Raw genomic sequence first — 25,181 nt, forward strand, 5'->3', positions numbered from 1 at the left:
ACTTAGTCTCTCTTGTCCCCATGTGAAAAATGGCACTGCTGTCCCTCGCACAGAGGTGCTGTAATGATACAGACTGCCAGGTGCTTAGCTACTGCAGTCATGGTGACCAGGTAAGTTCCTCAGATAGAAAAACATTCACAACGTTTAAAGCCATTTTTCTTACTGCTAAGGAGCCCCATTTCCCCAGAATTAACATGTGGGATTTCCCCATTTGGGTCCCATATTATCCAGGTGGCACATCTCACACTCAGTCACCATGAGGGGGCTGAGATCCCAGCTGGGGGCCTCTGGGAGCCAAGGTAATACAAAGCACACAGACCCGTCAGCACCTGGTTTGCCACACAGGGGATTTCCAGAGCCTGTAATTTAGTTTTGCAAATTGTAACCTAGTCTTGTGCCTGGCCTCAGACCCAGACACTGTCTAGGCATTGTTTTTTCCTGTGTCTGTGCTCATGTGACTCTGAGGTTTCTTTTTGCCCTAACAAAGCTGATACAGTCGAAGGTACACTTTGCATTTCCCAGTGCTTGAAGGCCCAGAACACATCACATTAACCCTTCAGAGGCTGCAGGGGACTGGGGGAGCTGACAGCATTTTCTAAGAGGCGGCAGTGGCATGGACAGGGGATCCGGCTATTTAAACAACGTTCTATGATGGGTGGTGGGGGAGGGGGAGAGTTCACTCTGCATGGGCATCCAGGGTGATATTTTGTTGGTGTTTTTCTCACCCACCTGTCTACCTTCTATGGGCCTGCCATTGACAATGACTGAAGAATATCTATTTGGATTAGTTTTTGTTGTGGGTGGAGGGAGGCCGGGGGGGGAATTGTCCATGGGCTGAGTTTGGCTTAGGCATTGGACAACATGCCCACCAGTTGTTATTACAACACCTACTCCAGGCTAGCCCTTAAATTAACACACACACAGAGAGGTACCGTAAGCAAGCTAGTGGGATGAGCCCAGAAGAGGATTTGTTCATTGTGACATAATACATTCATTAATGATCTGGAGGATGGCGTGGACTGCACCCTCAGCAAGTTTGCAGATGACACTAGACTGGGAAGAGTGGTAGATACACTGGAGAGTCAGGGCCACCCAGAGGATTCAGGGGGCCTGGGGCAAAGCAATTTCGGGAGCCCCTTCCATTAAAAAAAAGTTGCAATACTATAGTAACATGTATTTGGAAATGTAAAAAATAATCAGTGAAATACATTCAAAAATTAATTTTAATAATTTGAAAAGACATGAAATACATTATTTAAAAACATTAAATGATTTAATGGTATGTATACATTTGCAATTACAAAATGCTTCTTCTGAAATTGTTTTTTAACAAATTGTTCTGAACATTAATTATACAGCTGCAAATTTTTTCCTCACTTTCATTTTAGCGAACTCATTAATAATAAGAACATAAGAATGGCCGTACTGGGTCAGACCAAAGGTCCATCTAGCCCAGTATCCTGTCTACCGACAGTGGCCAATGCCAGGTGCCCCAGAGGGAGTGACATAACAGGCAATGATCAAGTGATCTCTCTCCTGCCATCCATCTCCACCCTCTGACAGACAGAGGCTAGGGACACCATTCCTTACCCGTCCTGGCTAATAGCCATTAATGGACTTAACCACCATGAATTTATCCAGTTCTCTTTTAAACGCTGTTATAGTCCTAGCCTTCACAACCTCCTCAGGTAAGGAGTTCCACAAGTTGACTGTGCGCTGCGTGAAGAAGAACTTCCTTGTATTTGTTTTAAACCTGCTGCCTATTAATTTCATTTGGTGACCCCTAGTTCTTGTATTACGGGAATAAGTAAATAACTTTTCCTTATCCACTTTCTCCACATCACTCATGATTTTATAGACCTCTATCATATCCCCCCTTAGTCTCCTCTTTTCCAAGCCGAAGAGTCCTAGCCTCTTTAATCTCTCCTCATATGGGACCCGTTCCAAACCCCGAATCATTTTAGTTGCCCTTTTCTGAACCTTTTCTAGTCATAATGTCATCAAAACTTGTCTTTGGCCATTTCATATTCTATGCTCAAAGGGAGCAAATGGTTCAGCCTTTCTTCCCCAGTGGCTGAACGCAAACGATTTTTAATCAATGTTAGCTTACTAAATGCACGCTCTCCTGATGCTACCGACACTGGCAACACTGTTAGTAGGCGTAAACAAATACAAATCTGTGGAAACACATTTTCCAATCCTTTTTTGAAGAGAGCATTAAGAAGTGTAAGTGCAGAGGGTATATGACCATCAACTCTTAAGTTAGAATCTTTTACAAAATAAAAAAAGATTCCAAGTTCCTCTTTAAGATCTTCTCTCTGAAGGTCTTTTGGATATGCTGTGGCCAAAGTGTCAAGACAATTTTCTATAGAAGATTCATCCACTTTATCTGGCGGACTCAAAATGGGTGAAAATAAATTTGAGACTTCAGCCATTCTTTCCCCAAGACCTCCTAGCTCTGATAGAAGCAAATCCATTGTCGGGAAGAACTCCTGTACTTTGAACTGAATATCGGGAGAGTCAAACGTATAGTCTGCATCCCCTGTGTCGTCGAAGAATCACTTGTTCTTCCGGATCCTTGAGTCACTTTTCATTTTTGGGTCAATGCCAAGGCTTGAAGCGACTTGTTTGGCTTCTTAAAAAAAAATTGGCCAAGAATCTTTCATTATTTGAATTTCCTTGACTAAGTTGCTCACGTATTCAGCTCCCTCTTCCATTGTTAATTTGGCGCTTTGTAGGACCTTCTTCTTATCATCAATACACTGAAGCACTTTTACACCTGTACATTGAACAAGAATTGGCTTCGTCAGTTAATTACAATGATGTGATTGAGGAATTTAAGTCCATAAGAGTGGTGAGCGACGTCTCATTCTCTAGGACAGGAAGATGAAGAAACCTTAATCTGGTTTGGTCAATTTGGGTTAGCTCATTATCTGGTTAAAGATAAAGATCATGAAAATTGACTGTATCTTTGTATATGCCTGGTTATCACTACAGCAAACATTTGGAATTTTGTGTCCCTGCCCCACCCCCAACAGCCCATTTACCCAGCTCCTGGAATCCCCATGTTGTTGCCTGGGAACCCCTTGGCCACGTGCTGAGCAGGGGTCACAGGGCTGCTCCCCTCCTGCTCTGCCCAGGGCTAGCACCAGGCCAAGCTGCCCGCGCATGCTGCCCAGGGCAGAGGTCCAGTCCATTACTGTGTGGCTCTCCAAGCTCAGCCCCTCGGTGGGCAGGGACTCTGCTGGCGCCCCTTCCTGGGGGTGCCAGAGCAGTGGCCTGTGTCACTGCCAGGACAAGGCGCAGACATGACCCTGCCGCTGTCCCGTGGCATGAATCAGTTGCCAGAGCCGACGTCGAAAATCAGCATCGGCCCCGGGCAGCAGAGTTGGCACATCCTGGAGCTGAGCAGGGCAGGACACACCTCCCCTAGCTGAGCGGGGCCAAGCTCTCCCGCTGCCCAGGCAGATGTCCCTGCGCTGGTTACGTTATGGGCACTTTGGGATCTTTTCCACACACCCAGGCCGCTAGAGACGGACTTTTTAAAGCAATGAACGCCGAGACTGTGAGAAGAGCCAGCAGCTGGAGAGGGGTGGGGGCATGGCACCCGTTGACTCAGACGCCAGGCACCACAGCAGTGGGCACCAGGCTGGGCGGCCCCACATTTGGCCCTGAAGGAAACCACAGAGCCATCAGAGCACGAGGGAATTGAGGGAGGAGCTGTGGGCCAGGAAGGGTCAAAAAGGAAAATATACATTTATTGAGCCAGCTCTCCCTCATCCAACTCATGGGCCTCACTGCCCACCTGCATGGCCAGCAGGTCCAGCATGCATTGGGCCATGGTGGGCGAGGGGCTGAGTGTTTGAGCAGCTCGCAGGCGTTGACGTTGCGGGCCGTCTCAAAGGCCCAGAACTGCACCCACATCTCGCTGTGCAGCTGCCAATGGCGCCAGAAGTAGCGCACGAAGCGCTGGGGGACAATGGCCTTCATCTCCTGCACCGCCTGCTGGTAGGCGGCCGGCGACTTGGCTGCAGCCAGCCGGCAGAGCACGGGCCAGCTCCTGCGCCCTGCTGAAGAGTGTCTCCAGCACCTGGGAGCGACAGATCTGCACGCGGGCATTGGGCAGCAGCTCCTTCACTGCCTCCAGGTGGGTGATCTCCACGCCCAGCGTGATGCACCGCACCTGCAGCTTGACCTCAGGCACGCTCTGCACCAGCGAGGCCAGCGTGAAGCGCAGCAGGTCGGGCGTCTCCCGCTGCGTCAGGCAGTAGGCCACCTCGCGGCCGCGCCGTCCACGCACAGCACTGAATACAGGTCAAACTCCTCGTTCAGCCCCACCATGCGGTCAAAGAACAGCATGAGCGGGACGCGCCGGCTCAGTGCCATCATGCGCAAGCTCAGGAAGAAGATGGTCTGGACGATGACTTGTCCTCCATGAGGACTTGGCGCTGGGGTTGCTGGCGAAGAGCCCGTCCAGCACCCTGTGGTCACAGCTCTTGCAGTAGGAAAGCAGGCGCTGCACGTACGCCCCCCCCAAAACTGCTTGGAGATCTTGGTGGTGGTGGTGCGCACCGGCAGGCACGAGTTGGCCCTCAGGTACCCCTTCTTGAAGTAGCAGGCTAACTCGATGGGGCTCAGGGCGTGGTTGTGGGCCAGCTGGCACTCGGTGACCATTAGCCCGTCCTTCTTGGGGCTCATCTTCAGCACAATGCTGGCGCAGCAGCCCTTGTGCTGCCCCGTGGGCAGAGAGAGAGGCTGAGCAGGCGGGGACCCCAGCACATGCCTCACCCGTGGGCCAGCAGGCAACTGTGGGAGCTGGCAGAGCGGGGCCTATGCTCACCCCATGCCTGGCGGGTGAGCACGTTCTACTATTCGAGCAGGTTGAGGCAAGGGGTGGACCTCAGTGCTCCTCGAAAAGGAACGGGCCCATTTTTTCCCAAAGATGGGATTTGAAGCACATCATAGAAAGCCCACGCTGTCCCCAAAGCAGTAACATGGACGAAGACCAGGGACCAGGCAAATCCCAACGGCATGGTATTGGAATCCACATCCACCAGTTACCTCAGGTATGCATTTCAGAATTCAGCAGCAGCTGGCTCGTTAGCAACCCGTGTAACCAGGATCCCGTCCCCTGTTCTCCACTCCCTCCTCGGGCTCTCTGTGGAACACGGCCTCCAATTTGAAGTCTTAGCCTTTATTTTCAAGGCCCTGGGAGCAGGAGACCTAGAAGTCCACCTCCAGCTTCAGCCAGTTGCCATGGCCAGTTCTGCTCCGACACAATGGAGCAGTCTACACCCAAGGGACAACCAGTGTGCACGGGAGACACTGGGGTCTTCAGGGATGGCCCAGGACTGTGGGATCCTGCCAAAACTCAGGACAACAAATATAGTCCTACTATCAGACTCCTCTTCAGTGGTGTGTTCCCCCTAAGCACGTCATGGCTGCAGCATGGGAATCAAACTAGAAACCTGTTGTCCCCATCTCTATCGAAAGGGATTAATCAGCCTTAACGTTCAAACCCTGATGGTCTCTAAGTCCATCCAGCATCTCCTCGAGGAATCAGCTGCTGCTGCAGTCGTGGCAACAACAAAACTGAAGCACACCTGAGTTCTGGTGGCAGGGAGGAGTCCCCTCAAGAAGCTAATGACCTTAATGCCGAAGTAGGAGGGCATGTTTGTTTTGAATAGCAGTGGCACATTGTGTTACAAGAATCGACTTGTTAACAACAAGGCATGAGGCTCCTTGGCTCCAAGCACAGACACGGCTGGTATGCACGCCGCCGAGCCCGGGTGGGGTGTGTTTGCCACAGGCTCCGCACAATTCCAGACAAATTGCTCTTGTGCAGCCTGTGCAAAAAAAGCTGCAGGGAGGGAGAGGAAAGAGGAGTGATTCCCCTCGTCTCGGGCCTCTTCCCTCCCCAGGAGAAATTGGCCCTTATTTCATTGGGGCTTAGAAATATCTGAGAGGCCGAATTACCTCCATTCTGTACTAACATCAGAACGGCAACCGAGAACCCCGGCCCCACACTCAAAGCCATTGTCCGGCTGACCAGCTGTGACCTGTTTGTTATTTACGAGTGCCGAGGCCCTGCCCAGCAATGAGATGTGATCCCAGCCCCCAAGAGCTTACGGTCTGAAACCCTTCTCCTGCAGCCAGATCCACGCAGGCAATGGCGCCCCCCCCTGAGCCCAAGAATCCAGTGCCAGCTGCAGGATCAGGGCCTAAATTCAGACCTAACAAGTGAGGATCGTAAGAAAAAAAAAAGGGATGGAGAGCAGGATGAGATCGGGAGAACCATGAGGAGATCAGGTGGTTCATCGATAAGACACTCAATTAGGGCTTTTAACAATTGTTCGCAGGTCTCTCCTAGGGGAGACAGCGAGGGAGGTGTTTGGGGTGAATGGGTTTTGGGAGGGTGTCTCAAGCAGGGGGCAAAGATCACAGATGGCACGATGGTAGCAGGGGGAGGGGGAAAAGGAGACCAGGGCGGAGATGTAGAGGCCAAATGGCCTAAAGGCCTTCAAAGCAGGCCAGGATGCTTGGGCTCGTTGCCTAGGACAACGGGGAGCCCAGTAGAGCTGGTCACACGGGATTGTTGATTAGGGATTAGGGACACAGCGACTGGGATAGACTGGAAGGGGCAGGCCAGCCGGGGAGATTGCCGTAATGGAGTCAGCAGGGAACGGATGAGCAATTTGGCCAAGAGGAGGGAAAGGAGCGGGCACCGTTCAATCGGCCATTGGGCTCAGTGCTGGTCTTGAAACGTTCAGAGCAGGCAGAGGGAGGGTCAATCGCAGGAGTTCAGCCTTTTCGTATTCACCCTGATCTCCAACCCACGCACCCGCCTGCTGCTCATCTCCTCCCAACCACAGCATGGTCATTGTATGTCAAAGCTGCAGCCTCCTACGACTCGAGGACGGAAGTTGCTGCACTCACAGGGTGGTCACAACTTTCATCTCCCACTAGGCTGGGGGGCATTGCAAACAGCCCAGCCATGGCCCGGACTGCTCTTTGCCAGGCCAGTCAGAAGGGTGTGCTGCGGTCACGCCCTTCCCTGGCCAGGTGGCCACTCGGCTACAGATCAGCTCACACAGCCTTCGACATTCGAACCTGCTCCCCTCGGGCCAGGACAGCAAGGTTATTATCCCAGGAGCTCAAATTGCCACCCGGAGCGTTCTGCAGGCAAGGGCAGAAGAGAGCCCAGCTCAAGTCTCACCTGGTCGATGGCACCTCGACTAGCAGCCAGGAGGCCAGGCCACGCTTGCATGGCGGAGACGCAGTCTGCAGGGCCTGCTCTGGCGCAGGAACTACTTGCTAAGTGTACGTGTCCCCATGACGGATTTAAGCCCTCACCCTTGCACAGCAATAACCGAACTATCGGACAGTTGTCCTGGCTGCGCCCCACCCTCTCGAGCTACCCCTTCCCCAATACACCACCCCAGCCACACATCCTTGCCACACTAATAAAGATGCACCTTCCTTCCCTCCCCCACCACTGTGATGTGCACATGCGCCCCCCCACCCCGCCAACAGTTCAGTAATTTAAGGCCATAAAACATCACAGGGATGTTGTAATTATCCCAGAACTGAGCATTAGAACACCAGGAAAGTCAGCATTAAGCTTAATTTAAAAGAAATCAAACTATGAAAAGACAAGTTAGGGACCCCAAGCAACCTTAACTCTTCCCAGTAATGCCATTCGGGGTTGAGGGAAGAGAACGAAAACTGCATCTATCAATTTCATCTAATGTTGGAGGACAAACTAAAATGTCTTAATTATAACCAGATGCTTATTGCATAGCATCACTAGAGGGCAGCATGGACTTTTTAGTCTGTGGCTGTACAGCACCTAGCACACAGGCGTGCTGGTCCGCATTTGGAGCTCCTAGCCCCTATTGAAATAGGAATAATAAATGGCAATATAATTGAAATCTTAGAAGTCCTAGTGCAGACAAGGTCTCAGCTAGTTGCTAAAACTGGTGCTGAATTCCCACTGGGGAGGTTGACAGTGTCTCTTCAGTTCCTGTCCTAAAATGTTGTGCAGGGCTGCTATTTGCTACTAAACAGCTGCCACGTTCCACCCCAGAGGTGGCTGCATTTCAGTGCTGGGTGAAGTGAAACCTAAGGATATAGACACACACTCATGGACAACTTTGTATATCCGTTAGTAAAGTGCTTTGGGTGGGAAGCATCATCAACATGTCACCCATTCAGTAATTCTATTGGCTTAGCGCAGACCAAACTGGAACCTGAGAATCGTGCAGGGAGCGGTCTTGGGTGCTCACGTGAGGGCAGAATTTGGACTCCCAACATTCAGATCCTCAAAATGCTCCAAAGCGCAAGGCAGTTCAGGCTGCAAGCGGCAGCAGCCATCACAAACACACAGAGACGGCCCTCGCAGGCGCTTTAAAGCAAGTGTCCACATGAAACATAACAGCGGCGTCGGCGACAGTTTTAAAAATCCTCAGATTTTATTTCCCTCCCCTCCGTTGTTTGTAACAACTTCTCCCATTCAAAAACTTACAACTAACATTTCCTTATCCAGCAGGGTTCTAGTGAATCAGGAAGTTTTCCCCCCTCACCTTAAAGAAGGCTGAAATCTACAGAGATCAGTTGCATTGATGCTAGCAGAGCTCCAAGAGTAGCATTGAGCAGTGGGTAGGACTTACACAAACAGTGGTGATCATCCGTTCTTCCAATTACAGGCAATGGTATTGTGGATTTAAAAAAAAAAGAGCATAAAACATCAGGGCATTTCACACTCCATTGCATGGACTGCAAAGCAAGACAAATCTGGGACCTAAACTACTTGAGGGCGAGGGACACGTTTTCAAAACACACTGTTCCTTGTGCATGCAAGTGCTCAATCTGTTTGCACTGCTCAAATGCTGACAACCTGGCCCTACATGTTTACAGAAAGGCCATGGCTGCTTAAGACTGCAACCACATTTGGTTATTAGTTATTTAGGCAGAAGAGGCTGTCCAGAACAAAGACCAGGGCCAAATTCTGACCTCACTTAATCTGGTGTGTAGCTGGAGTAATGGCACCTGTTTAACTAAGAGCAGAATTCAGTTCCCAGCTGAAGGACAGAAGCTGGCATCGATTGTACTGTATATGACCCGCAACAGGGATGGCAGAGCCCATCCTGCCTCCCTGAACAGAAGAGAGATAGCACCATGTGTATATTACCCCAGCTACCCCCATCCTGCTAGGCAGGGGGAGCAAGGGCAGGGGAGGGAGCCGTCTGAACAGGGGAACAGAGCAGTAATCTGTCACAGAGAGAGGGGCACAGGACTACAAGAGCCTTCAGGCACGTGCTCTGCACCGGGGGGCCTGGCTGGGATACCTACAGCAATCAGACCAGTTCTCAGGCACTTTGTAACAGGTGGCATCAGTCCAACGACTAAGAGAACAGGATCCGGGCACGCCGAGGTCCTGTTCCAGCCTCCCACGGGTCAGAGCCAACGGGAGGGGTTAAGGCAGCAGGAGTTGTGCATTAGCCTGCGACAAGGAGGAGTTGCTGCTAAGGCCCAGGGATGTGTTGACCTATGGTGCCCAGTGACGGCTTTGCTGAAGAAGGCGCATTTCCGCTTCTGTCCACTAGCAGGCCAGCACCAGTGCAACAGATGTAGCGCCCCCAGCCGGTGTCAGTCACTCAGGGGCAGGCCCCAAATCTGGTTGGGGGAGCAGAAGATACACGGTTAAACCAAAGGAGCCAGAAGTCCCCCCCCCCAAATACTTTGGCAGCCAGGGTGGGGGATCCAGGTCTGATTGGCCTGTCCTGAGCCCGTCTCCAGCTTACAGCCCTGTAGCCGCAGGTGGCCCCACGGAGCGCGGTGCAGGGCCGTGGACGGCTCCCGAGGTAGACGCTCGATTTACAATCCCTTGTTAAAATAGACGTAAGGCACGCAGTCCCCGTGCTTGGCCTGGATGGAGGCTCGGAGCTCCGGCTCCAGGCTAGACAGCGCCAGAGAGCTGCAGGGAGAGGAGACGGACAGTCAGGCTTTGATTTGCTTTGCACTTCTTCTCCCTGACCCTGTTGGAAGTGTCCTTGGTCTGGGTAGGGCCTTCTCTCCAGCTGGCTGGGGGGTGGGGTGGGCAGGAGGCAGGCCTTCTGCAGCCAGATCTTAACAGTGGCCATGGAAGCAAGTCACCGGCTAATATGAGCTACTCTCAGGGCAGGCAGCAGAGGGGAATCCAGCCCCAGCCTGCAGCCCGATCCCAGGGCATGGGGCAGAGCTCACAGACTCGGGGAATCCAGCCCCCTCCCAGGCCCCAATCCCAGGGCAGAGCCCTGGGGAGTCCAGCCAAGCCCCATTCTGTGCCCTGGTCCCAGGGCAGGTGGCAGAGCACAGAGATGGGGACTCATCTCCCCCATTCCGGACAGAGCGCACAGCGTGGGGATTAGCATCTGTGCACAGGTCAGACCCTTTGGAAGGGCAGCGCTGGCTGCAAGCCCTCAAGCTGACCAAGTTCCCAGGGACAGGACAGGCCTGTCCAGAAGATGCCCGCGCCCCCCGGGGTATGCGGAGGATAGCTCGGGAGAGGGGTTCTCAGGGAGGGAGAAGCAGCGCAGCTGGTACCATCTCTGTGGGAACAGCGAGCAGGCAACCGGCACCATGAACAGGAGGCTGCAGGACAGAGAAAACCAAGCGTTACTGGCAACAACTCAACGTCCGCTCTCGGATCAAGAGCCAACCCTTGGTTACACTGACAGCCCCCATAAGTCACCTCTCCTGAGGGGTGCAAAGACAGAGACCCCTCGCCGTCATTCGAGCTCCCACGAGGTGGGAAGTTAGCCCTGGGGAATCCTTGCTCCACTCCCCACCTCCTCTCCTCAAAGGCCCCAGTGTGGCTTGTGGCACGCCAGCTAAGTGGCCAGGTCACAGCGGCTGGCTGATTTCAGTGCTGGGTGGAGCGATCTAGCTCTGCACCCCTGTAGAGCACCCTGGGGGTTGCTCTGGTGAATGTCAGGGGGCCAAGGTTCAGTTCCCAGCTGGGCTGGTGAAGTCCAAGGGGCCTGATTAACACCAAGGTGCAGGTAAGCACGTTGCCCCGGATTCTCATACAAACACCAGCAAACTGGCCACCCACACTCAGCCCGGCAGAGCGGCTTCTTGCTCCGGAGCGTCCTTCCGTGCAGCTCTCTCCGGCAAGGTGGCTGAACTGGGAGTCCAGAGATCGGGGTTAAATTCTCAGCTCACACCCAGACTCGCAGTGGTATGTGACCTTGGGCAAATCTGTCTCATGCCTCAGTCTCCCCCAGCTGTAAAACGGGGATAATCTTCTCTTCCTCCAGGAGACCCAGGGCTGATTTCACAAGATACTCCCATGCTACAGCTATGGGGGATGGAAAAGCCAAGGGATGGACCTGCCCAGTAGGATGAAGCCTGGGCCCCCAACCCCTGGTGCAGGGCAGGACCTCCCTTGTGGGGCCCCCTGTCCCAGTGGCAGACTGCTCCCTCTTCTGACTGTCACAACTGCTCCAGGCCCGATTCCCCAGAGTGCTGGCAACCCCTGGATTTCCCCTGAAGCTGGGGCAGCTCGGAGGCTCTGAGAGCGAGGGCCTACGGGAACCTGGGGGATGGTCCCTGACACGCCTCAGGAGAGCCCACAGCAGTTAGCATTGCTTGGGTCCAGGGGATTTAGACACAGAGGAAAGGGAATACCATTGGGAAAGGGACAGTCTAGCATCTGCTCCTTTGCAGCGTAGCAGGGACCCTGGGCTCAACCTTTACCAAGGGGACCTTCTCCTTGGGTTAAAGATGGTCCTTCCCCCTTCCTCTGACCCACAGCACGGCAGTAGGGCCCAGTGTATTGCAGATCCTTGGTCTGCTCCTGATGCTTCTTTCTCCTTCACTTCTGGAGATCAGTCACACATGGATTCAGCAGGGGCCTGTTCTACATTAGGGATCGTCACGTGCTGTGCTGGAGTGAAGTGGGGCACGGCCCCCATGTGACTCAGCCGGGTTTCACTGGTGCCATTAAGGATGTGACAAGCACCCTACACCAGAGGAGCGAGTAGCTTCTCCTCCCCAGCTTTTGGGGCGTGTGATACAGAGGGAATGTCGTCTAGTGGTTAGAGCAGGGGATGGCCTCAGGATTCCTGGGTTCCATCACCTAGTTCCGCCTCACTTTGCAGCGCTAGGCAAATCGCAAGCCCCCCCGCATTTGTGTCTCAGCTTCACCAGCTCTGAAATGGGGATGTAATAATTATTACCTGCCTCAAAGGAGCACTGGGAGAATCCACTAATGATTGATTATTATTACTGAGGTTCTTATCTGTGGCAGGGACGCCCTGGACTCTGAGCTTGACAGAAGGTGGGAAAGGAAAGAGATTTTCAGAGCCAGCTGTTTGCTCCTGTTAAGGCCAGACGCTGACTGGCTTCTTTAGAAGGTTGTTTTCTGAACCCAAAGCTGCAAGGCCAGAGCTGAGGAAGGGTGGCGGTTCGGGAAGGAAGATACTTACAAGCCCCCAGCCAGCATCACTTGTAAAGGCGCGTGGAGGACCTGAATTCTCTGCAAAGAAATCAGCCCAGGAGAAGGTGAGCCCGGAACGTCGTCCCTGAAGTTATCACAGCCAACGTCCAACCCAGCCAGGGGAGAAGGAAGTCTTTCCCCCAAGGAGCTCAACGTGCTTGGTGGATCTATGACCAGATCTAGTCTGGCAAATCCTTTGTTCATATCCCTGATACCCACATGCTTTCTGGGGTCCCCTTAAGGTCATCTGGAGCTCCAGCGGGCCCCCATAACCCAAGAGGGCCAGCAGAGGCGGGGGAAACTGAGGAAAGAGCACAAGTGAGAGAACCCAACCCCTACAGACGGTCTGGGGGGGGCAAAGGGAGAAAAGAGGGGGTAACAGAGCCATGGAGAGGTTTGACTACCAGGAGAGGGGAGCTGGATATGGATGTGGACAGGATGCCACTGGATGGGGATGATGGAGGAGGAACTCAGACCCTCCTGAACCACTCACCTTCATGAAGGGGAACTTCTCCAGCCGCTCCATGAGAATCGGCACAAGAACTAGCCAGAAACAGAGAGGAGTCAGGATGTTATCAGTCCAGCTGCCCCATTCTCTGCCAGCCGAGCTCACTGAAGAGCCAGGGGCCAGGCAAGGCGAGATCCAACCACAAGGAAAAAGCCGTCATGGGAGGTCACCTCTTGAGGTCTCCCTGCCTGGCTCCCAGTGGCCAGAGACACACTTTGTGTCAGAGCCACCACACCAGTGCTCCCACTGCCAGTCGCTTACACCCAGGAGGGCCAACATCCCTGCCCCGGCCCACCTTCTGATTGGGGAGCAGAGCAAGCACCCCTGCTCCGAGCCAAGGGCAGGGAAAGGAAGGGGGCATCTCCTGTCGCTCGGCAGAACCCCCTGGTGGCAGGTACCAGAGGGGCACCATGACCAAGGGGAAGATTTCCATCCAGTGGCTGAGTTATGGGGCCATCAAGGTGCGTGAGTGGTGGTGGAGGGGAGCTAAAGAACAAGGGTGCGGGGAATCCCCAGGGGCTGGAGGAGAAGGGAATGGTCCTTTAGACCAAACAGGCAATACTTGGACTGTCTATACAATGCCTTCCATCAGAGGGTCTTGGCGCGCTCTGCAGACACAATACAAACCACCCAGAGGCAGGCACGCTGGCCATTGTACAGATAGGGAAACTGAGGCAGAAAAAGGTTCTGGGTGTCAGAGCTGGGACTAGGCCCCAGCCATCAGCAGCTCCCAACCTTCTACTCTACTCACTGGCATATCCTAGGCACCATCCTTTCTGCGCCCAAATGGCTCCCAGCCCTAGTTTTCTCCCTCCTCTGCCTCCCACCAGCCCGTGTACTGGTGGGTTGCTTGGCCGATTGCAGGCTGCCTCCCCCCAGATTGCGGGGGCAGTGTCGCTGGTGCTCACCCATGCCAGGCGCTGCCATGACGATCCTGGAGACCACCACCTGGGTAATCCCCTTGACCGCAGCAACCTAAAAAGCAAGAAGAACAGTCAGCCAAGCCCCTCCAAGAGCTACATCTGATGGGGCAGTAACGCGACCAGCTGGGCTGGTTAGTGCTCGCTGCTCCAACGCCTTCATGGGTCGCTGGGGGAGACGGGGTGTCCAGGTCTGAAGCAGCTGTGTCATGTACTCCAGTCCCATCCCGCAACCCCCCCGGGAACGTGAGCGAACACGGCTGGATTTGGCCTTGCGATGGCAGAGTTAGGGTCAGAAAGTTGGCAAGGCGGGGAGCTCAGACCTTTCTGCAGTTTGTCTCATGGGCCCCACACCCCACCCCCGTTCCCGTGCCAGCTGCGGCATGAGCTTCCACGGAGATGCGATCCCAGAAAAGGATTCAACGTGTTTTCAGGCGGCTCGGCTTGCAGGATCGGGGCCACGTGAGCAAAGCAGCCAGGCCATCAGAACCCACTGGCAACAGTCACCCCGCCCTGCTCCGCGACATACCCTGGAATGGCCCAGCTCACAGTCCTTCTCATCCGTCACCATGATCCCGTTAATGAGCTCCCTAAACACAAACAGGGAACCATGAGCGCCTCAAACCCAGTCTCCTGAGTCACCCCGTCCACCCCCCACGAAAACAGGATAGGCCCCCCCCCCCAACAGTGCAGAATGGTCCACACCTCCCACCCCGCCCAGCTTAGCGCAACAGCCTCCCCTCCCCCCAACTCTAGGCCGCACCTACTCTACCTTTGCACAAGGGGCTGCAGACACTTTTTTGCTCCAAAATTGGCTCACTGGGGGTTTATAGGCTTTGGCCCTTGACCTTGGTGCTATCATGCAGCCCAGTGCATTGTGGGTGTAAAATGCTACCCAGCTGGCAAGGCAGTCATCTGATCTGAGCGAGGAGAAGGTGTGGGGGGGGCAAATGGAGAATCGGGCCCTTTTCAAACCTTCTGCCACATGGCCGAGAACCCCGTGAACAAGGGCCGACGAGGAGGGCGGAAGGGTTGCAGTGTCTCTGTTTTTGTTGTGTGTTTGTACAGCACATACCACAGTGGGGTCCCGGCCCCATGAGTGGGGTCCCTGGATGCTACAATGTGCCCTCCCCCAAATCACCTGTGGCTCCCTCATTTATCATCTTTCCCTGGGTTGGAGCAGCACCCCAGGCTGGCATTACCCGCAATAACCCCAGCTAGACAGAGCATGGCATGGACATCTCCCACCCGGCTTGTCTGGCACAACTGATGCCCCTTCCCTGCACCCTACTGAAAGGTGCTACCCTAATTCAAACAGGAATTATTTCGGGGAGGGTCCCTGGCCTGCATTACCCAGGAGGTCACACTCGCAGATCACAGGGGTCCCGCCTGGCCTTGGGATCTATGACCGTTCATAGGAAAGTAGAGTTTTGCCATGGTGACTAAGACTCCCGGCTTGTTTCTACCCATACAGACCACTTTGTGTTGGTCTTTATCCACTCCTGGCCCGCCCCTCCGCTGCCAAATTCATCAGAATAAAGCAGTTGCAACCGCCCATAGCAAGACTCGCCCGTTAGTGTTTTAATACACGATTCAGACAACGTGCCCCAGTAAATCTCCGGCAGGGAGATCAGGTAACCGGCTCGGCCCCCTCGTCATCATCCCGATGCAGGATTTATCGCTAAACCCCAGGGCTGCCCTTCTCTGGCCCCGAAACGGGCAGAGGGGGTGAAATGAACGGCTTGTGCAATGCTGCCACCTATGGGAGGCTGCTGGAAATAGCATCTACCCATCTCACAGGACCACTGCGGGAGCATGGTGACAGCTCTGCTATCTGTTAATACCCCGGCCCCACCAGCCACTCCAAGTGCTGGAGGGCAACTGAAAAACCCTCCAGGGGAAAAGAGGATTTTGTCACTGAGACACAGGTTTGGTTTTAAAGAGAACGCTCAGCTGCTGGTTCCGTAACCATAACAGGAGCACCCCGGATGGCGTTAGCTGCCATACCCAATGCCATTACACATGCTAAGATAAAGACAACCAGGCCTCAAGCTTCAGGGCCACAGGGGTCAGGAAGGAAAGGCCCTCTTCTCTAGGTCCGTTTTGCCAGGTCCACCAAGGGGTTTTTCCCTTTCCTCTGAAGTGTCAGCTACATTGAAAGAGGCCAGATACAGGCCTTCATGGTCAGGTCTGGTCTGGCAACCCCCATGAACCAGTGGTCCATCTAGTCCTGCATCCCGTCACCGATAGCAACCAGACACTGCAGAGGAAGATGCAAGTGCCTCCCTGAAGGACGACCTCACAGCAACATGCCAATAGGTCAATGGTTTATTCTTAGCCTAGGCAGCCACCAGTTGGCGACGGTCCTCATGCAGGTGGGGGAGAGTTAAAGGGTTTAGGTTAAAAAGCCTCAAAGCAGAAAAGCCTAGAGAGCCTGTGTTTAGAAAACAGACACTGAGAAGCCCCCACTTACTCACTGCCAGCGAGATTTGCTTACAAACACCACCTCACACGACCACTAGTGGGCCTTTTATACAGGTTCCTCCCCGTGGCCTGTTTTCAGCAGCCTCTAAACAGCCACTCACAGCCCAGATGGGACGTTAAAGGCAAAGATTGGTGTGTTTAAACCCGCCAATCAACAGCTGTTTTTACTCCTAAAACACCTGATCCGTAGTCAGGCTCAGAATAACCCAGCCCAAACCCAAACCCCTAGCTACAAGTCAAGGCAGACGCTTCCCATTCAGTTCTGCTGAGAGTTTAGAACGTGGGGGCGGCTCTCTCAGCCGCACAGGCAAGTGCTGGCTTTTAGGAATAATATTAAACATGTACATCAAGCTTTGTACAGTGTCAAGAGCTGTCCAGACATTAACAACCTAGCTCAGTACCATCACACTGACGGGGAAACTGAGGCGGAGAGAGGGGAAGTGACCTGCCCTCACAGCAAGCTAGTGACAGACAAGAGCAGAGCCCAGGAGTCCTGGCTCTTGGATCTAGGCTCCAACCACTGGTTAACACGGCCTGTCTCCTCATTATAAGAGTCATCTCTGCCTGCGGTTCCAGATCCCCCATCCTTGCCTGGTTTTTGACAAGGTCCCACAGGCCGGAGCACATCCCTGGAGAACAGAGACAGACTTACTGTTGCCTCATCATGGGGATGTTCACACAGTTGGCGGCAGCTACGGCCGCGAACGGGACCCAGCGTGCCACGAGGGGCGGGGCTCTCTAGGAAGGAAAGAGACCGAGGTGAGCATGGCCATCACAGCAGGCCTGGAACTATCCTCAGTGTCCCCTAGGTGAGAGGAGTTGATGGACCTCACCCCAGCGGAAAGCCAGCAGCATGAGAACTGGCGCCCACAGCAGGGAGGAGCGACTGACTCTCAGGGACTGAGCCCTGGGGCAGGGCTGACTGTCAGAAGCAGAGATGCACGGGGAAGCTTGCTCGCTGCCGTATGGGCCAGGCCTTCAATGAAACCCTCCAACCTTCAGGGCTGTCGGTCAGCACCTTTCACCCAAATCAGACCCAGCCGCTAAACCAGGCAGAAAAAAATCCTGAGACCCAACTCCCTTATTCAACCCACTCCCCCGTGCTACAACAGCCTGGCCAGCTGGTAGCTAGTAGCTGTGTCCGGCTGCACCTGGGGCTAGTGCTGGAGTACTGCCGAACGCATCAGCAGGGCTGGGAAGATCAGCACCCAAAGGCCTTGCAAGGAGCATGGGAGGCAGACCCCAATGAGACAGGTTTGGGCACTGGGATCTACCCAGAAACCTGCTGCTATCTTCACAAGGAGGGAGAGCTGGTCCCAGCAGAAGCCACATTTGCATGGCTGTATGCTAGGGGCGAAGGCGTAGCTGCGAAGGTGCTTTGGACAAGGAACACAACTAGGCATCGGGGTCGTGACCGCCGGGTTATTAAAATGGGAGGAAGGGTGTAGTATGGGAAAGGAGAACTGCTGTATTGCAGCAAGGGGATTTTAGCTCCTGGAGTGGACAGGAAAGACCAGGTCCCCTGCAGCGTATGCTGAATGCCAGATCTCTGGACCTTTAATGGGGCTGTTGAATCAGCGGCTTGTCCATGGAACTGACACTCCTGCAGAAAGCCTTTGGGGGAGAACACGGAGCCGCTGCAGGTCTGCTTCTGTATTCAACCTGGGGCCGCTTTACGCTCAATTGCAACAGCCATCAGCCGCCTGACACGCAGGGGGCGTCCATGCACCCAAGGAAGCTACTCCGGGCACCGTCATGGACCTGTCTCAGTGGCACCATCGGAGAAGCGGATCTGACAAGCGGTGGAGCCAGCAGCGCCCGCGAAGGCAAGTCCCCCTGGTTTGCAAGCAGAGAACCTCCCATGCTGCACCAATGCCCTCCTGAGATACCCCCGCTCCACAGTGTCTGACCGCCACATGTACGCATAGTGGAGCCCCCGCCCCCCCCCCCCCCCCCCCGCGGTACCTTGGTGTACAGGTTGAGTCCCACTGCAGTCGCCAGGGCTGTGCTGGTGGCGGTGACGTAAGCCACTCCGATTTGCCTAGACAGTAATTTATGGGGGGGAAATAACACAACTCAGCAATTCCCAGAGGCTGCCTGAACAAGTGCCCGTCCCCTGGGAGAGGCTGGGGGGCAAGAGGGGCACATCCTGAGCGCTCTCCCAGACAGGTTCGGGACTGGCTCCTGGAAGCCCCACATGGAGCTCCCAAAGGGCTGCGATTCACACCCTTGGAACGTTTCCACTTGGGGGAGAGAACGCAGGAAGCGCGGCCTCATGGTTAAGGCACAGGACTGCGAGGTGGGGAAACTGGACTGTTCCCGTGCCTCAGTTTCCCCATCTGTGAAATGGGTTGATATTACATCTCTCGGTGTTTGTAACATGCTTTCGGACCCTTTATGGTAGGGGTCAGAATATTCTTCTTAAGGTGCTGAAATCCCGCGGCTCATTACATGCCCTTGCTGGGATCTAACTCCCAAACTCTCCTCCTTGGCGCATCAGATTTAGGCAGCTCCTGCAGTTATCAACTTTCCAAAGACGCACAGCCCCCTCTGGGGTAGAGGGCAGCAGCCACCCGGCGCACACGCCGCCGCTCTGTGATGCAAAGAGGGGATGTGTTGGCCAAGGACACCAGGGCAGATCGCTGTCCACACAGAGCAGAATGGACCTTGGTGACTCTAATGCCCTGGGGGAGGGATAGCTCAGTGGTTTGAGCATTGGCCTGCTAAACCCAGGGTTGAGCGCTCAATCCTTGAGGGGGCCACCTAGGGATTTGGGGCAAAATCAGTACTTGGTCCTGCTAGTGAAGGCAGGGGGCTGGACTCAATGACCTTTCAAGGTCCCTTCCAATTCTAGGAGATAGGATATCTCCATTAATTTGTGGGTTGGAAGGGCTGTCCCCATCTTCTCCCCCCCCCCCCCCTTGCGGGTCACCTCTGACGAACTGCTACTAACACAGAGCCTGGGGAGAGGGGCGTCTAGGGGCTCATGGGAGGGACAGCTCTTCTGTGAGGTCAAAGAGGTCCAGATATCTAAGCCAGGCAGCCTCCAGCCCCGTGTGCCTTTAGACTCTGCCCTGGGGTTGATCCTGGGCATGACAGCAGCGCTATGCCTAGTCACCAGTGCCACAGCCCCTCAACCACCACCTGTTCAGAGACAGCCTAGAGATGTCACAGACCAAACAGGAGCCCATCTCACCCAGTGCCCGGGGAGGAATGGCAGGATTGCTCCTGACAGGGCATTTCCTCTCCCGGCGACAGGGCAGATACCTGGTTGTGAAGCCCAGCAGGCCCTGGGGCTGAGGCAGGAGGCCCCGGGCAGATACTCACGTGAGCGAGATGGGGCAGGCCGCGTTCCTGTTGGTGTAGTTCACCAAGGCATTGAACGACTGGTTCACCCACTGCCAGAAAACCACCGCTGGGACGGTCCTGTCGGGGGGGAGACACCAGAGCTCAGCCCGTGCGTTCTGCCCTCCCTCCACCTGCCAGAGCACCAAGTCGCAGCACTGAGCTAGCCCCTTCCTGGGGCTGGGGAACTGCCACAGGCCCCACCTCACAGCAGCCCTGCTGCCAGGGGTTGGCGGGGACGCTCAGGAAGGATAAACGCTGGGTGCGATGCACACAAGACACCCAGACCCCACTGCAGCTGCAGGCACTGCCCGTCTGGAGTCAGATGGGGCCAGTCTTTGGGGGACACAACACACACCCAACCCCTCCCCCACCTGTCCTGAGAGGGCTTTAGAAAGCGTGCAGGTAAGTGAGAGAGAGTAAACATCCCCCCTATTTTGCCGAGAAGGAAACTGAGACACAGCTACCTGCCTGGGGTCCCACAGCAGGCAGTGGCGGAGCTGGGAAAAGATCCAGGGGTCCTGGGTCCCATTCCACTGGGCCTTGCTCCGCTCGAGCAGCAAGGGGGCCGAGCAGCGGGCAGGAGCCTGGGCTCTCAGCTGGGCAGGGAGGGCTCCTGGGGGATTTGTTCATTACTGCCGAGCTCAGGGGCGGGGTTGTGGTGGGCTCTGCCCCCACAGCCACTCACTCCAGCAGGCACTACATCAACCTGGCTGAGTTCTGCTCCACAGCCTGGTGTGTCCCTACCCCTTCGAAGGGAAGAACGGTCTGTGGTGACGGCGTGTGGGTGGGACTAAGGATCCTGGCAGAGATCCCCAGCTCCGCCAGCGACTCATGGGGACTCCTCAGGCTCCTCACTCCCTGCACCTCACTTTACCCATCTGTCAAATGGGGGCAGAGGGGATTCGTTCCTTGTCTCACTTGGGTTGCCAGCGTGACTTCACTGTCTGCAAAGCACTTGGGGATCTGTGGGCAGACTGGATGCTCTGCCCTTTAAAGGCCAGGAAAGGGATAAAGATAATGGCTGAGAGCATCTTGAGCCAAACAGTTTATTGCTCAGGCAAAGGGAGACTCCACCTTCATTAATCCGATTGGTCATTGGCAATCCAGGTAGCCAATGGCAATACGAGTTTAGAAAAGAGGCAGAGCTAAGGGCCTTTTTACTCCTCCCCCTCCTAGTGAGGAGGTCTTGTCAGGCTCCTCCCAGAGGAGAGCAAACCAACCCGCCAGCGTCTGACTCTACACTAGAGCTGGAAAAGGTCCCCGCCTAGTCTGTTGTCTGGAGTCAGGGCAGGATCATTCCCTACAGAACATTCTCCTTGAACGGTATAGGAGGGACATGGAGGAAGGCAAACACGGGGGAACCTTTTAATTCCACTGACACACACCAGAGCAGGAGAGGTTTTTTCAAGGGTGAGAAAGGAAAACATAGTTCCTAATCTGTAGCACAGTCTCTCTTCAACAGTGGCACTCGGTGGGAGCGGTGGGATCCGGGATTTCAGAGGATACAAAGGAACCAGGAGAGGCAAGTTTAAAAAAAGAGCAGGCAGAACCCAGGACTGGCTTTGGGTTAATAATTAAAGGGCTTTTAATCAACAGCAGAATCGGTTAATAAGATAAAGAAAAACATGCGAGTGAAGCAAAGGAAAGACATGGTTTTAATTGGACAAAGGACTCACTTTTTGCCCAAATATTTGGATGTGTTAGAGGCCAGGGCAGAGAGGAGGGATTTAAATCTAATGAAACAGAAATGTTAGCAGACCTTTTTTATTTAAAATGGTGTCTTTGTGCTGAGTTTTAACATTTCCCTGCTGGGTTGCAGATCCCAACCCGGCCATGTCTTGCTGGAACCTGACAACGAAACTGATCAGAAGGCGGGACAGTGAAATTGACCAGGTTTACCTTTCACCCCTTTTTGAAACTAACAATGCCCCCCCCAAAAAAGATGAATGGGCAGAAATGGTGACAAGTAATTTCACTTGCTGTAACCTCAGAGCAAGGACACGTTTCCTCCACAAGCTCAGGGTTTCTATGGTGACCACGTTTAAGCTCCTGTGGCTGGGTGGAAGGGCCAGAATTTCAAAACATGGCGGAGGAGGAAGCTGTGGGGGCTTGGCACAGACTGCGTAGCTATCGGTGCAGGTATTTGTTAGGTCAGGCATGGGCATAAGTTAAGGCAGTAAAGTAATGATCTTGCAGGCCTCAGTCCTGTAAGAAAACAGCCCAAAAGACTTAACTGCTTATGCTAACTAGGAGTAGGCCTAGATCATAAGATATGGGCTACCTAGGGAGGTGGTGGAATCTCCTTCCTTAGAGGTTTTTAAGGTCAGGCTTGACAAAGCCCTGGCTGGGATGATTTAGTTGGGGATTGGTCCTGCTTTGAGCAGGGGGTTGGACTAGATACCTCCTGAGGTTCCTTCCAACCCTGATATTCTCTGATTCTATGACACCACGGAGGGTTGTCTGACCACAAGAATGCCATGGTAACTAATTGGCATATACGCTAATAAGTTTGAAGTAAACGAACATGTAACCTATGGGAGAAGGGCACCCCAACATTAGTAGGGTGAGGAAATACAAAGAAAACCCTCCTAAACATGCATTAAGCACAGCGACGTCAGCCTAACACATTATAAAAGTTGTATCCCAGCCTGTACGCCTTGGGGAGATGTAACACATGGGAGATGCCAGGATGGGGACACTGAGGGTGAGGAGGACGAACACTTTGAGTCCTTCTGCAAAGAATGGTGGGAGCATACAGATGCCCACTCTGTATTAGCTCCATCTACCATGCTGGGCTGGAGTGTTTGCAACTTCACTAAGTGTGTTAATAAAACTAATACAAATACAGAAGGTATTTCCCAAGAGTGAGCGCTGCAACCGTGCACATCGGGGTTCCCAATTGAACCGTAATTTTAATAATACTGGGCCTGAGCTCGGGAGAGTTGATGGGGAATTCTTAAGTAATCAATATAATTAATACACAATCTCTAGACCAGGCAACAACTATACGGAGAGGAGAGGGAGGACTGAGAGGCTAGCCCAAAGGTCGTGAACCCAAGGTCGAGGGCAAGCACATAGTGCAAGGCATACAACCTGTAAATAAACATTCTAGCAGCGTATTAAAAGTGCTACTTAGGCCCATCTGTCTGCCTGCATGAAGATCACCAATGTTTCAGGACAGGGGTAAGCTCCAACATGAGACTGGATTGGAAATCCTGGGGAAATTACCTTGCCCATGAGGTGTAAAGGTCCTGGCCATGTTAATAGTTCAGGAGGATGCTGCACTGAGTGGTCAGAAAGGCTCAGAGATGGAAGATCCGGTTTCTCTTCACGTGGTCCAGCCCTTGCATCTCCCCTCTAGCTAAGTGTTTATGCCGTGCCCGTTACTATGGCATCTATGCTGGTGGGACTGACATTAGAATCCATGGGGCTGCTGAGTCTGTCCCCCTGCCCTTCGCCACCAGGAGGGAGCTAATCCATACGGTCCGACGCGGCTTCCTGCAACTCACTGCGGTCAATTCCCTGCTCAGCCTAACAGGGACAGCTTTAAAGGGGGACTGGGAAAGGGGCTCTCGCTGCCCCCTGCAGCCCCTTACCTGTAAAACTGCAGCATGAAACCAGTGATGGCCATTCCCCCGGGCACCTGAAAGGACATCCTCCCAATCAGGTTCATCTTCTCGCCAGAGTCTGGGTGGAACGCAGAGTCGTAGAGCTTCTTGGCATAGAACAGCTGTTCCTGGCTGGTTCCTGGGGGAACCAGGCCAGCCCTGCAGGTAACAGAAAGGGCAACATCCTGGGAGTTTGTCAGCTCACCATCCCCAGCTAGTATCAGACTCCTGCTAATCTCCAGCCTTCACATACTGCCATGCCTGCAGGGTGTCTACAGAATGGGCTTAGGTGAGCACAGCTCAGCTGGGGCAAGGATGTGTTTGGTATATGCTCTGAAAGGGGAGCTTCCATATTCTCCCCCTCGGTATCGCCGCACTAAGCAAGACCCCTGCTCTCGAGCCCCACCACCTCTAGGATGTCCAGATATTATCACCACCTTACCTACCCGGAAGGGCTGCATGAGAGCTCCCTGTGGGACCTGCTGGTGCAGATCCTTAAGAAGCCAAAGACACTGCTGCGCAATGTGAGATGCCCCTCCTGATCCCAATCCCTGGGGCTGAGCACACGCAATCTACTGGCTGGCATGGGGTTGCTCCCGCTCTCGGCTGGACCGAACGTACTGTCTGCTCCAGCACATGCTGTGTCACCCCCTTGTGGTGACAAGGGCACAATACCACTGCTGAACAGAGAGGGAAGCTTTCCTCACCCCAGAGGTTTACCTCTCACATACAGCAAGGGCAGGCTGCAAACAGCCTTCTACCTTCCTTCAAATCCAGTGGCCACCCAGCCACTTACCTGCAGCTTTCCACCAGCGCCTTAGCCCTGTCCAGCTCATGTTCCGACACCAGCACCGTCCGCGGGTCTGTGATGTTGAAGAAATGCTTTAGGCGCCCCAGAAAAGTGCTCTGGTCCCAGCGCGGGGCATCAATGCTAAAATTGGTCAGCCTGGTCATCGTTTTAGCGGGGATCTGGAGGGGAAAGAGAAAGGGGAGAACTTTTAAGAGGAAACCTTCCCCTAACTCCTGCAAGGTTCCTGTACGAGAGTACTGCCACGTGATCGGCTTTCAGTCAGCACTTTCCCATCAAATGGCCTGGTGAGCACACACGGGAGAAGATCCTTCCTCCCAGGGCCAGGAAGAAAACCCAGTGAGTAAGAGTTAGGAGTAGACCTCAGGAGTTGCTCAATCCACTAGCCTAAACTGCCTTTCGGCCTAGCCTCCCTTTCTAGGCAGCCTGGATGTGAGCCGACAGGTAAGTGAAAGGGAGGGCCCAGAGCCAGGGGGAAGAAAGCATTCACCTAACATGAGCTCGGCCTGCAGGGAGCCAAGAAAGTAGATTTAAAAAAAAAAGTCCTCTAGCCAGACCCCTTTCAGAGTTTGATTTCTGAAAAGAGCTGGGCAGCTAACCCTAGGCCAAGCCAGGGGAAGGAGTAAAGGGAAGCTGAAGTCAAGGTACTCCACCTTTGATCCTATAGTAAAGGCTTCCTCCCTGGAGGCCTGGTGCCCCCGCTCCATTGGGGCACATGGCCCTGTCTCCTTCCACCCCACCTTCCATCCGTGCAGCCCTCCTGGTTAGCTAGCCTGCCTCCCCTGCTCTGCCTGCTTCATTAGCCATCTCACCCTGCATCACAGGGCGTGCAACATACTATGGAGCGGTGAGAAAGAACACATGCGGCTAAAAACAAGCCCTGGCTAATGTGCTTCTCTCTCCAAAGTGCGCCTGGCTTTAGCAAAGTATTTAATTAGCCACCACGAACTTCTTTTCCTTGCCTGCAGATTATAGTGCTCTCAGCCCAAGAAGCCCTGGAATGTGATTCCTTCGGAGGATAAAA

General features: G+C 54.0%; 1 protein-coding gene across 6 annotated transcripts in view; it reads right to left on the bottom strand.

The window, feature by feature from the left end:
- Positions 1–8,447: 8,447 nt before the first annotated feature.
- SFXN2 (sideroflexin 2) overlaps positions 8,448–25,181 on the bottom strand; it is an 88,533-nt gene continuing 71,799 nt past the window's right edge. For 5 of the 6 annotated variants that reach the window (XM_065552635.1, XM_065552632.1, XM_065552629.1 and 2 more), the window contains exons 2-12: positions 24,146–24,318; positions 23,338–23,508; positions 19,721–19,819; positions 18,359–18,434; positions 17,046–17,131; positions 14,439–14,499; positions 13,898–13,964; positions 12,975–13,024; positions 12,471–12,520; positions 10,585–10,632; positions 8,448–9,976 (exon numbers count right to left, since the gene is read on the bottom strand). In XM_065552635.1, coding sequence (XP_065408707.1) covers positions 9,877–9,976; positions 10,585–10,632; positions 12,471–12,520; positions 12,975–13,024; positions 13,898–13,964; positions 14,439–14,499; positions 17,046–17,131; positions 18,359–18,434; positions 19,721–19,819; positions 23,338–23,508; positions 24,146–24,303 — 966 coding nt within the window. In that variant the 5' untranslated portion in view covers positions 24,304–24,318 and the 3' untranslated portion in view covers positions 8,448–9,876. Of the gene's footprint in view, positions 9,977–10,584; positions 10,633–12,470; positions 12,521–12,974; positions 13,025–13,897; positions 13,965–14,438; positions 14,500–17,045; positions 17,132–18,358; positions 18,435–19,720; positions 19,820–23,337; positions 23,509–24,145; positions 24,319–24,810; positions 24,880–25,181 lie in introns of those variants that run through there. The other variant, XM_065552630.1, reaches the window with a different exon arrangement.

This window comes from Chrysemys picta, chromosome 7 (assembly GCF_011386835.1).
Source record: "Chrysemys picta bellii isolate R12L10 chromosome 7, ASM1138683v2, whole genome shotgun sequence".
NCBI classification, from domain to species: Eukaryota; Metazoa; Chordata; order Testudines; family Emydidae; genus Chrysemys; species Chrysemys picta.